The sequence below is a fragment of the Pocillopora verrucosa genome, chromosome 1 (genome assembly GCF_036669915.1).
Source record: "Pocillopora verrucosa isolate sample1 chromosome 1, ASM3666991v2, whole genome shotgun sequence".
Classification (NCBI taxonomy): Eukaryota; Metazoa; Cnidaria; class Anthozoa; order Scleractinia; family Pocilloporidae; genus Pocillopora; species Pocillopora verrucosa.
The window spans coordinates 25,862,518-25,875,493 of NC_089312.1; the positions used below are offsets into that span (position 1 = coordinate 25,862,518).

Below are 12,976 nucleotides of genomic sequence, written 5' to 3' on the forward strand. Positions count from 1 at the left end.
TCGTGTGGTGAAGTAATCATTGATGGTATTCCAATAAAGGCAATAAACCTCCAGGAAACTCGACGATGTATATTTGTTCTTGGCCAAAGTCCAGTACTGTTCAGTGGATCACTGAGGAAAAATCTCGATCTTGACCTAAGCAGTTTACCGATGCAAATTTATGGCAAGTTCTAGAAGATGTGCAACTTAAAGAATCAGTGAAAAGTCTTCACGGGCAACTTGATCATGAACTGTTGGAAAATGGTGCAAATATCAGTGTTGGAGAACGACAGTTGATTTGTTTGGCTCGTGTGCTGTTGCAACGAAACAAGATCATCGCCTTGGATGAGCCCACTGCAAATGTAGATCCAGAAAGAGAGAAAACAATCTTGGGCGTAGTGCGTGAAAAACTGAGAGACTCTACGGTCATGACTGCAGCTCATCGATTGAACACCATCAAAGACTGTGATAAAATTTTACTTTTGAAACATGGAACGGTAGCAGAGTTCGAGAAATTTGACACTTTGGTGAACACAGAGGAATATGAGTTGGGTGAAATGGCGCGAATTGTAAGTTCCAAAACAACGTAACTTCAAATCTTCTGTAATTCCTTTGTTAGCTATCTTTTGTAAGCACACTTTGTTCACTATATACCGAACTTTATTTATTACGGGGAAGACTCTCAGCTGGTTTTTATATTTTAATTAAATGATAATACCCACGGTTACAAAAAAACACCAAGAAACTGATTTCGCTATTTATCTTAATAATAAATTAACTCCGATGAGTATATATTATTCAATCAATAAAATAAAAACTAACCAATTTGCTGTGAAGCTTTTCAACACTGGAACACAGGATTGTACAGATCGTGTTATTGTGTCTAATGATGGCGATTTTGGATGGGATTCATTTCATGAAGTTTTGACCGTTAAACATAGCATGATGGAACTTGATCCCCTATAATGACGGTCTGAAAACAGATAAATCAAGTGCTTCAACCTTACTTTATGGGTCTGTTAAGTCAGATTGAATATTGAAAAACAAATGGATTGACATTGGCATTTCGTTTATAGTATATTTCAACGTTGATGAATCGGTAAGAATTGGAATTTCGCCAACAGTTAACATAATTCTATTGGATGGTCTTGATTATTCGACCACAACAATATTGAAATTTGTTTAATGTAACGTCATTGTAGATGGGAATATTTAATGAAAATTGAGACAGACACATATACTCAAAATCTGACGTGGACACTCTTCCCGATCGACAAAAAAGTTTATAATACAGATGTGTATACGAAATCAGACATTCACACTCTCTTCGTTGAGAAACCTCATAAAACAGACTTATACATGAAATCAAATGTTGATACTCTTAGATGACAAATCTGACAAAACAAACTGAGAAGTGAAAATAAGCCCTAAAAAAAGTCAGGCCGTACGAGATTTGAACCTATGACCTCTGTGATACCAATTAGGAGCTGGTCATTACGTTGGTTCCAAAGAAACCCGTGAAGTGATGAATAGATGACTGTGAATATATTAAAATCGTATCTTTTTTTCAGGCCTTATTTTCACTACTTTCTGCTTACCGCGCAAATCGGTTTTATATTTAATTCTTTATCCGCAGTTCACATATAAAATTTTCATATGTTCACAGACAAGACTTTACTATAAAGGAAAAATGGCTCATAATAATACACAACAGATGGAATTTTATGATAATACATCAGTAAATCACAGCATCAATGTGAAACAGTCTAATGACATTCATTTTATTTGTGACTCAAACGATAGAAGGAAACTCAAAATAATCATCTCTGGTTTGTATATGTTGACAATTTTCGATGGATACAAATCGACTCAAAACTCACATATACAATTGAATATTGATAAGCCGTTTCACCAATTGCATTTATAACATAGGCCTTTTTATCGTCACACTCTGACTACGATCAAGTGACACCATAAGAACGAGAAAAAAGAAGAGTTGCTCACTTTGATTTCAAAAGAAATTTTCAAGTTATTATGCCTTCCTACGCCTGCTTTGGCCAACGACGAGGAATATTTGGGGAAATTTGCATTGGAAGGAGTTTTCGCTTTTTTATACTTCTACACATAACATGGTCCACTTACAGTTAGAACGAACATTAACTTTGTCATGTGGTGATTAGATTAAAATTATAGAATTCTCTATCCTCCTGGCATGTCCTCCCTGGAAATAAATAGCAGCGAATCTTGTGGACTTGTGCAACACAAGCTCCACTATTACCGAGAACTTACTTTTCGGCTGTGATCTGCTTTCAAAAGCGATATTCAGTCACACCACAACTATAGTTGATTCAAAGGTCGAAGTCGAGATCGTAATCATAAAGGACAGAAAGATCTATATCATTCTTTCCCATTAACTACGATGAGGTAAATATCTCATTAAGCGCGAGAAAAGTATTAAGGGAAACTCCATCTGCTACAACAGCCGCTTTCCGTGCTGATCAACATTGATACTGATACTTAATCATAAGAAATATTCCGTTTTCCTCGTTATCAGTTATGATTAAGTCAACGGGGAAATGGTCTTCCCTAAGGAAGCTCCAAATAACAACCCACATCCTGTAATAACGGTCAAAAAACAGTTTTTAGCTAAGTACAAGTTAAAAAGCGGTTTGCAAACTTCTTTGAAAACGCAAATATACTTAAAACCTCATTTGTGATCTGAATTTTGTAAAATTTGATCTCCATAAATCCTGCCTAAATTCCAGTGAAGTCTGTCTGTTATTGATGGGTGAGTAACTACTAATAATTGTTATTTCGGAAGTTTCGGAAACTTTTACGGATAGACAATTGATGTATATTACTTCTCACGAGATATCTTAGTATCAGATAAAACTAGCTTTCTCTACCTTCCAGCATATCTTAGTAACTAAAGCAACACCGATTACCTTTCTTTACATGACTATCAGTTTTACGACTATTAGAGTACCTCATTTTATCATCCAGCTGCTCGAAAAAGGGTACAAATAACGCGCAAACTTTCTCCGGGTTTGATTAACTGCTCGGATAAAGTGCACTTACGTGATGGCTCTCACGTGAGCGAATGCAGGTGACCTCAACTATAGAGTAATCGTATCCCATGGAGACTAATCTTTCCAAATGGAGGGTCTTAACATGTTTTTGCTCCAAGCAAAACTTGCCATTTACTCGCCTGTAATGGAAGATATATATAATAGGACATCAAAATTGGAACATTCAGGAATTTGAAGAGGTGGTGAATTTCACAAAGGCATTCTTCCCCATCAGCTTACCACAGAAACTCGCCGGAGATTGATGTCAACCAATGTAAGTGAAGCTTAGGTAAATGCACGCAATTGTTCAAAATCAAGGTATTGACGTGAATGGCAACGTTTTTCAAGTGAATAGAGATTTTGCGTGATGATTGTCACCCTGTATGTCTTGTGCAATTTCTGCCACAACATTCACCGTCATGAGGTGAATCCGGAAAACTCGAACATGTGAACTTGACTGACTAGCTACTCTAAGATGCTTCTTGCAATATAACAACACGGTTTGACATATGACCACGAGAATGTGTTCAAAACATTTCAAAAAGTTCTCAAAATGGCGAGAAATGAGAGGATATCGCATTCACTGTGACATTTTATTGGCTTTGTTTGGTTATGTGAAGGTGCCATGATATGAACGCGCAGACGGGAAAATAAATTTCAAACCTCGGGTATAGATCATTTTCAGCATTTTCCCGTAAATGTGCTCGATTTTGGTCTAGTTCAGTAGAGAGGAGACTTTTCGGGGGAATGGTCTCACTAAGATAGGCTTAAAGGCATAAAAGGAAAGTTCTATCTAATACTAGGATATCTATCAAGCTTCCACAAACAGCCGAAAAAACAATAAGCGGAAGTTGTTCACCATTAACAACAGACTTCCTTGGATTTGAGGCAGGATTAATGGCAATCGAATTTTATAAAATTCACACCATGGATGGGGTTCTTACGTATGTTTGCAAAGCGCTATTTAATATGTCTTTTGATAAAAAAGGGTTTTAAGCGTTATAAGAGGATGTGGGAGGTAGTTTGGAGAAAACAATGACATATTAGTTTTGAACATCGAGATTTTTTAAAAACCATTTCAGAACACGTTCTGTAAAACTCAAAATTAATTAAATTAAAATCAACAACCAGTATTATTGTGTACATGTTCGAGTTTTGGTGGACCGAGTTGTTTTCACTTGCATTACGAAAGAACACTAGCCCAACAGTTCCAATTGAATGACAGCTCGTCTGCCTTGTTCTTAATATTTATCAAGCTTGAAAATCTGTGGCTCCCAAAAAGAAATAAGAATAGTGGACTTCCTCCGAGGACACTGTACTAGGCCTGTCCCGAATGTGCTCTTTATTTTTCGTTATTCGCAATAATAAATTTAGCTGTAAAGAGTTGTTTGTAGATAAAGGCGGCTTCTATCCATCTATTTCCGTTCATGGAAAGTAATTTAACGGAGACAGTTGCTAAGAAATTGTTCAGAAAGGCAAAAAATGCATAAGGTTGCTAGGACCGCAAAGAGTTGTTCCAAACACCAAACGTTGCTCATAAGTTGCCGAACACAGTCGGGACAGGGCTTCGCTATATCGTTCAAATATAGTGATTGCTATCACATGAAGGAACGCAGGTGACCTCAACTAGAATAATCGCATCCCACGGAGAATATCTTCTTTTCCTTTATGGGAAGTGCAAAGAAAATACTTTGTAAGGAGGAGATTTTTTGGTTGGACTTTGCTTCCTCAGGCTTGTTATTATATAATTCAACTTTCTGAATAATTGATTAAAACTCAAAATTGAATCAAGGGTCCTGATCAGGCTAAAATCAACAACTAACATAACTCTAAATGTTCTAGTTTTTGTGGACTGAGTAGTTTTTCAGATGCAATACAGGAAGTTTTTCCTAACAATACTTACTTACCCGGTGACGTAGAGCAAATTTGTGTGGGCAAGAAGGAAAGGGGTTAAACTCTTCGACATACCCTGACACTTTCGCGCTATATCAGTCCATGACAAAAGCTGAAGTAAAAAATCAACGACTAATTCACAATTCAAAACTTCACACACTTTCCTACTAATCACTCAATTAACAAAGCGTAATTACACGTCTGTATATTTTCAATCTAGTTCGCGTCTTTATGAAAAGCTAAGTATTTCGTGCCTTTGTTTCTCTGACCAAAATAACACTCCTAATGCGACTCGCTTAACATTCAAATTTGAAAAAAAACCACGCGCTACTGTCATACGAGCTTGCATAATTTCCCGCTAGGTTTGACTTAAGTCAGTCTTGTCTGCTCTCTAGGCTTCCTCTACAGTGCTTTGTTCCTTTCTCGGTAAGATGAAAGGTTTACGGTCAATCCGCCACCACAACAAACTCACTGCATCAAATTTACATCAAACGAAGTATAAGATATTGTAGCAAACAAAAGGCAGATGAGCATATTTACTCCTCTTTATATTCAAAATAATAAAAAAAAAACTGGTGTACGTCGGCAATTTACCATGTGGCTTTGACTCAGTGTGTTTGAATAATTTCATAATTCTTAAACAAGGCCATAATTTCACAATTCTTGAACAAGGCCACTATTAGTATCCATTGAGCTTTGACTCAGTGTGTTTGAACAATCTCACAATTCTTAAACAAGGCCATTATGAGTAGCCGTTAAGAATTAATTACCACAATGGCCACGGACATATATTAACGCAACTTCATGATTTATTAGACGTGTAATTAAAAGTGGTAATAATTATGATAATTATGACAATGGATTTTTAATGAATGGCACAGCTTAACCTTACAAAATATATCAGCAATGATGAATTACACTTTCCCGGCTATGTATATAACACTAAATGCTGGTTGTATTACACATGTATTACACATGTATTAAACTAAAGTTTTCTTAGCGAGAAAGCCTAAGAAAACATATGTATCCTATTAAAATGGGACAACGATTTTAAGCAATATAAGAAATATTACGAAGAAAAAAAAACCTATTTTTCTGCTTGTGTAAAATGTAAAATGCCCAGTTATAATTGATCCAGACATGTGCATGCAAATTTTTCATAGGTCTTTCAGTAACGTGGCAAAATGTAAGACGTCATGTTATAATTGATGCAGAAATGTGTATAGAAATTTGCATAGATCTTCTATTAATACGGCGAAATGAAAGATGATCAATTTTAAATTGATCCAGATATGTGCATGGAAATTTCCAAAGATCTTCTATTAACATGGTAAAATGTAAGATGTTCAGTTATAATAGAAGTGCATAGAACTTTCCATAGATCTGCTAATAACTTGGTAACATGTAACATGATTATTTACTGCTTTTAGTTCAGACATCTCTCTATATTTGCAAAATTATCAGCAAAATCGCTGTTGATATTTTATTTTCTCTATGCATTTCTCAAAAGACAATTCCTGCATGTCTATGCTATAATAGTTATCTATATATTTGTGATTTGAGGAACTTACAGTTGATGGTCTGTGTTTTGACTTAATTCATGTTCTCCTTCTTATCTTAGAGTGCAGCTTTACTTAACTGGAGATGACAAGGCACGGGTATAACAAGATCTCGCAAGACGACGAAAAGGCTCCGCAGAAGGTTGGCTTTGTTTCTTATGTTCTCTACCAGTGGATGAGCAGTGTCTTCAAAACAGGCAAACAACGAGCGTTGGAGCAAAGTGATTTTTTACCTCTTTCAAAAGAAAATCGTACGTCATTCGTAACCGAAAATCTTCAGGAGAACTGGAGCAAGGAAGAGAGAAAATGCCATGAAACTCCGCGAGGACGACCAAAGCTTTGGAAAAGCGTCACACGAACAATCTCCTTTAGGGAAGTTATGATCCTCATTTGCATGGGTATTTTCCGCTCATTCTTCCGTATTCCCTCTCCTTTGCTCCTTGGATATCTAATTTCATCACTGATGTCTACGGAGCCACAGCAGAAAATGTTTCTCTATGGTTGTGCGCTGGCTCTGAGTATCAGCTCTTTGATGCAGAAAGTTTCATCTCAAACGCTTATGTACAGGTGTGAATTAATGGGAATAACCCTGAGTAGTGCTCTGAATGGTCTTGTTTATCATAAGGTAGGTACCTTACTTCTATAAAATGTAGAGGATGTAATAATTCAGTCGTCAGGCGAGGGTCTGAATAGGATAATTGTTTTCGTAAAAACGCACACAACTGATCATTAGCCCTTACTACTAACAAGCTTTTCTTTGGTTTGACAACGACCGATAGAAAAAAGCAAATTCCATTCCAAAAATAAATATAACACGATGGACAACTTCGTACTTGTGAAAGAAAGTCGACGTTCTTAAAGTTCACAAAGCTTTGCGCAGTCTGAAGTAGCCAAAACTGAGACGTTATCACGTGGAAATTAATCTGTTTACATAGGGGAGGCGAGCAAAGAAAGAGATCAGTGGCTACTCAGATCGATTTGAGCTAGGCTGTTATGTAAAATGTGCCTTCTTGTTTTCTCGCGGACGTGTAAAAAGATTTAGGACAATGGAATACCTTCAATGCGTGTTTTAAATTTTTACGCCCTGCTTCACATAATTGACCATATTTGTCGGAATTAAGCTGTGAACTCGGAGCTACTGTGTAAGCTCACAACATGACTGCGTTTGCCGATCAGAAGGCTAAAAATTCAATAACCGTGCTCACGTTTTATTAAAAAGAAATTATTCCTCTTTTCCAGACACTTTTACTCAGCAAAGACACATTATTACAGTACACAACAGGTAAAGTGATTGACCTGGTTTCAAACGATGTTCAGCGTTTGGAAGGAGAGACAATCAAGTGGATCTTTTTGGTTTCTTTACATTAATTGAGCTCCTCATTCTTCCGTTTTTGATGGTGTATTACATTGGCTGGCAGTCTCTTATGGGAGTACTCTTTTTGTATCTTCTCCTTCCATATTTCGTCTTACTGTCCAAAGGGGGCGCAGTTCTGCGATTGCAAACAGCAGCGGTCTCTGACCAACGCATCTCTCTGATGAATCAGGTTGTCTCAGGGATACGTGCTATTAAAATGCATGCGTGGGAAGATGAATACCGCCAACAAATCAAGAAACCACGAAGGTATGTAAAGATATTATGAAACTAATTGCTCGATACAGAACTCAAGTTTCATGCAGGCTGTTTAAGACGCCCATTGATGAAACAATGTTGTTTTCGTTCTTACTCGATTCCAATTGTACTTCTGGCCAAATGAAAGCAAGCCTATTTCTTATTTAACAGCCCACCATTTCCATATTTTGTGCCCACTATTTCCATATTTCGTGCGAAATGAGTTATTATGCATGATAGTAGTTTTTTCTGAATGGTACAAACTTCATATATTGAACCAATAAGATCGCCTAGAACACCAAGACCACTAAGTATGTATGTCATCGACTAAATCGTTGTCAAAATATCCCAATTTTACTTGTCCTTTTTTCCAGAGATGAAATTGCCATTATTCGAAAGATGTGTGTTCTACGCGCAGGTGTTTTGGCCCTAAGATTCACTTCTGTTATCATTGCAACACTGTTGTCAGTCATTACCCTTGTGCTGACTGAAGAAACTCTGACACCATTCAACGTTTTTGTGTTGGTTTCATTTAACAACATGCTCGCGATAGGTATCGGCACTTTCCTCGGGTTTGCCTTGTTAGAGGGATACGAAGCTTACGCCTCGCTTGGCAGAATTGAGGAATTTCTCCTTTTGAAAAATTTGCAAATCAGTTCAAGTGATCGTTCAAGCCGAAAAGAAACAGATAATGAAGCGAGGAACTCATCTGAGATAAAGAGGAGTTCAGTAAATTGCCAGGAAAATATTGGAGGTTCTTCCACCTTGAATGAATCACAAGATCGAACGATATTGCGTGTAAGAAGTTTGGCGTACAAGCAAATGGAGCGACAAGACTCCTACATTCTTCAAGATATCGAGTTTTGCACACCTGCAAGTAGTTTAACAGTCATTACCGGGCCAGTTGGTAGTGGGAAATCTACTCTTCTATCTGTGATCGCTAGTGAAGTTCCATGCACACACGGAGAAGTATCCTGCCGAGGATCTTTAGCGTATGTTCCGCAGACAGCTTGGGTATTCTCTGGAACCATACGAGCCAACATTTTGTTTGGTTTGTCATACGATGATTCAAAATACACCAGAGTAATTGAGGCCTGCGCTCTGACTGACGACTTCCAGCAGTTTCCTGATACTGATCACACGCTTGTCGGCCAACGGGGTGTTGTTTTGAGCGGAGGTCAGCGGGCTAGGGTTAGTTTAGCACGCGCAGTGTACGCTAATGCAGATGTGTATCTTTTGGATGACCCTCTGAGCGCCGTGGACTTCAAAGTTGGACGACACATATTTGAAAAGTGTATCAAAGAACTATTAAGCGATAAAACTCGGATGATGACCTCTCATCAAGAAGACCACATGAAAGACGCTGATGAAGTGATCGTGTTGTGTAAGGGGCGTGTGCTGGAAAGAGGGAGTTTCCTGGAGCTGCAAGACAAAGGAATCCTTAATAAAACTATTGACCCGCTCTATATGAAGATTTCAAAAGACAATGCAGGTGAGAAGTTTGTCAGAGAGAACGAAAATGAAAGTGTTGGAGCTGCTGCCTGCTTGGCTGGGATGGAATCTCCGTCGAAGGAAACCAGGAGTCTTCTGATGCCACAAGAAGATCGGGAAATCGGTACAATCTCTTCCAAGCTTTACTGGGACTATTTCAGAAGCGGAATGTCAACTTGGATGATTTTGGCGATAATCCTTTTTACTTTAATAGCCCAAGGTAAGACTTAAAAACAGCCTCTCAAAAGGAGCTTGCCATGATTACGCAAATTTCATTTTAGAGTCCAAAGTAATCCAAGACTGGATTGCATTTGCAGCATGCTTTACTTAGAGGGCGTAAATTATCCCTCGAAAATCTTCCCATCTAGTATTGACCTACCGGCAAGGATAAAAAATGTTGAATTTGTTCCGATTTGAAATACATTGGATGCAAAAATAGTTTCTTCGTCTTTCCTAACGAGTATCAGTGTGTGTGTATCTAAAGTACATCAAGTCAGCAATTAAAATCTTCGTTCCGTTTTATACGAAAGACAATCAACACATAAAAAGTTTTTGCCTGCTTTCTCTTTCCACCCAGGGATGTTGGTTGCTCCCGATGTGTGGCTCTCGTTCTTGACAAAGCAACTCCCTCAAGATCAGAAAGATCAATCAAACTTAGTTATCTATGGATGTCTTGCTGTTGTATCCCTCATGTTTATATTGACGAGAACATATGTATTACTCTCCTGCTTCTTGCGATGCTCTGAGCGTCTTCATGACAAGATGGTCGTTGGCACTTTACAAGCTCCTGTTTTATTCTTTGATTCGAATTCCGTGGGAAGAATCCTTAATCGATTTTCGAAAGATATCGGCTGGTTGGACGAGCAGTTACCAAGGAAATTTCAACTAGCGATCGACTCAACCTTAAATGTGCTTGCATCACTAATTGTCCCAGCTGTTATGAATCCTTGGCTTATTTTCATACTTATACCGTTGATTTCGGTTGCAATATACCTGTCCACGTATTATTTGAAGACATCCAGGGAACTTAAGAGGTTAGCGTCCATAAGTCGTAGTCCAGTATTCTCTCACATTTCGGAGACCCTTGATGGACTGGAGACGATTCGGACCAGAGAGCGACAAAGTGATTTTGTGGATCAGTTTTACAGGTGGGTTTGCCTCGTCTTAATTAATTTTAGACAACTTGCATCTTGCCTTAGTACAATGGATTCTCAGACATTAACTACTTGATTTATAGAGATAAAAGAAAGACGTCATATCGTCATTACCATAAATAGTTACTGCAAGGTAATAGTATTTCCCTCAGAACAAAACGGGCACCTGACATCCTCGGCTCGATTTCCGCCGATCTCTCGTGTCCGGTCTTCGCTCCTCCCCGAGAAGAGAAGAGAAGCTGATAAAGAGCCTACCGTCATCTCAGATAGACGTTGTTTCTGATCCCCTATATGTTCAAATGATCAGAAAGCAATGAATAACCCACTAATTTTGTCCTGTTCACTTGCTTTCTTAAAGACATCATGATGTTCTGAATCAAGCAAACATCTTGGTAATGGCCGGTGGGAAATGGATCAGTGTGCGATTTGAAATTCTTGCATCCTTATTTGTTGGTGCAGTGGCTTTCTCAGCTGTTATTATGTCTCAAGATGCCGGTGAGTTTGTATTACAAAAAGAAGCCAGTCCCTAATTCGATTGAGTGACCGAAGGCGCAAGAAAACCCAAATACTTACAGAGTCTTATCAGATTGAAGGTGATCAGTGGAAGGTGTAGTATATTACATTCGCTCAGAAATGAGGGAAATCAAGGATTAATATTGTGCGTAATTTTAAGTACTAGTGGTCAATCGAGTCGTTAAGTGGAGTAAATACTTTGTTACATCCATTTTTGAAATCACTGGTGATCCTTGCAATCTGATTGACTCTTATCGGTGTAATTTCCTCGCACCCATTTTTTGCTCTAATCGCATCTTTTTCCCAACAAACAGGCCTCCCTCATGCCAACTTTATGCAGTAGTCCACATAAATGAATCTTCTCAGGAAAACCCCCTGTATTGCCTTGTTTACCTTTCCATGGCAAGGGCGTGGCAAGGCTATTTTTTGACTATTTAGTGTGGAAAATCAGTTAAAATCTTCTTTGGTTAATCTTTAGTTTCAATTTTTCGTCTAATTAGCTTTTGCTGGACTTGCCTTGGCTTACGTTGTTCAAAGACTTGCGCGGTCTCATTACGCCATCCGAACAACCTCAGAGGTCGAGAATCTAATGACGTCAGTTGAACGAGTTATTACATATACCAAGCTTGAATGTGAGCCAGGATACATGATCGAACGACGACCCCTGGAAAACTGGCCAAATGAAGGAAATATCATATTCAAAGAAGTATCCTTGAGATATTATCCGGGAGGACCACAAGTGTTGAAGAATATCAAACTCAATATCAAAGGAGGAACAAAGATCGGTGTCGCTGGCCGTACTGGTGCTGGAAAGTCATCTTTTGTGGCAGCTCTAATGCGCATGCCTGAATCGTGTGATGAAATAGTCATTGATGGAATTCCAGTGAAGGAAATCAACCTCCAGGAAACTCGACGATGTATATCCGTCCTTGGTCAAAGTCCAGTACTGTTTAATGGATCACTGAGGAAAAATCTGGATCTTGTTGAGCAGTTTACAGATGCAGATTTATGGCAAGTTCTAGAAGATGTGCAACTGAAAGAATCAGTGAAAAGTCTTCACGGGCAACTTGATCACGAACTGTTGGAAAATGGTGCAAATATCAGTGTTGGAGAACGGCAGTTGATTTGTTTGGCTCGTGTGCTGTTGCAACGAAACAAGATCATCGTCTTGGATGAGCCTACTGCAAATGTAGATCCAGAAACAGAAAAAACAATCTTGGGCGTAGTGCGTGAAAAACTGAGAGACTCTACGGTCATCACTATAGCTCATCGATTGAACACCATCAAAGACTGTGATAAAATTTTACTTTTCAAACGTGGAACGGTAGCAGAGTTCGACAAATTTGACACTTTGGTGAACACAGAAGAAAGTGAGTTGCGTGAAATGGCGCGAATTGCAAGTTCCAAAACAACGTAACTTCAAATAGCCTGTTAACTATTTCTCAGCCACTTTCTGTAATTCCTTTATTAGCTATCTTATGTAAGCACGTTTTGTTCACAGTATACTGAACTTTACCAGCTGGTTTTTATATTTTAATTATTTGTGGCTCGTGCTACTTTACCATAAAGAAGTGTTCCTCACTGTTTGTCACGTTGATTCGTATCAGAAAGATCGCTGTTTCAGTATACTTGTCGACCAGTATCAAGAGAGCTATAGTAGCAGCTGGAATATTCCTTTAGAACTTTTTTTTATCCTCATTGAAGTATTTT

At 38.3% G+C, this 12,976-nt stretch overlaps 1 protein-coding gene and 1 long non-coding RNA gene across 2 annotated transcripts; both read left to right on the top strand.

Annotated features, from left to right (window-relative positions):
- Window positions 1-6,198: 6,198 nt before the first annotated feature.
- LOC136278309 (uncharacterized) lies at window positions 6,199-7,840 on the top strand. The gene is made up of 3 exons (XR_010716264.1): window positions 6,199-6,270; window positions 6,562-7,124; window positions 7,739-7,840. It is a non-coding gene; the product is annotated as an uncharacterized lncRNA (long non-coding RNA).
- A 1,090-nt stretch (window positions 7,841-8,930) lies between these two features.
- Window positions 8,931-12,741, top strand: LOC131775640 (ATP-binding cassette sub-family C member 4-like). Its single transcript, XM_066162311.1, has 4 exons — window positions 8,931-9,819; window positions 10,177-10,747; window positions 11,112-11,248; window positions 11,767-12,741. Exons 1-4 carry the CDS (start codon window positions 8,931-8,933, stop codon window positions 12,681-12,683), a joined length of 2,514 nt encoding a protein of 837 aa, XP_066018408.1. The 3' UTR covers window positions 12,684-12,741.
- The last annotated feature ends 235 nt before the right edge of the window (window positions 12,742-12,976 follow it).

Excerpts from the sequence above, each read along its gene's own strand:
- LOC131775640 (XM_066162311.1), top strand. The coding sequence starts at position 8,931 with ATGGAGCGACAAGACTCCTACATTCTTCAAGATATCGAGTTTTGCACA. Across the intron at positions 9,820-10,176 it reads TTTTACTTTAATAGCCCAAG|GGATGTTGGTTGCTCCCGAT; the intron begins GTAAGACTTAAA and ends CTTTCCACCCAG. Across the intron at positions 11,249-11,766 it reads TATTATGTCTCAAGATGCCG|CTTTTGCTGGACTTGCCTTG; the intron begins GTGAGTTTGTAT and ends TCGTCTAATTAG.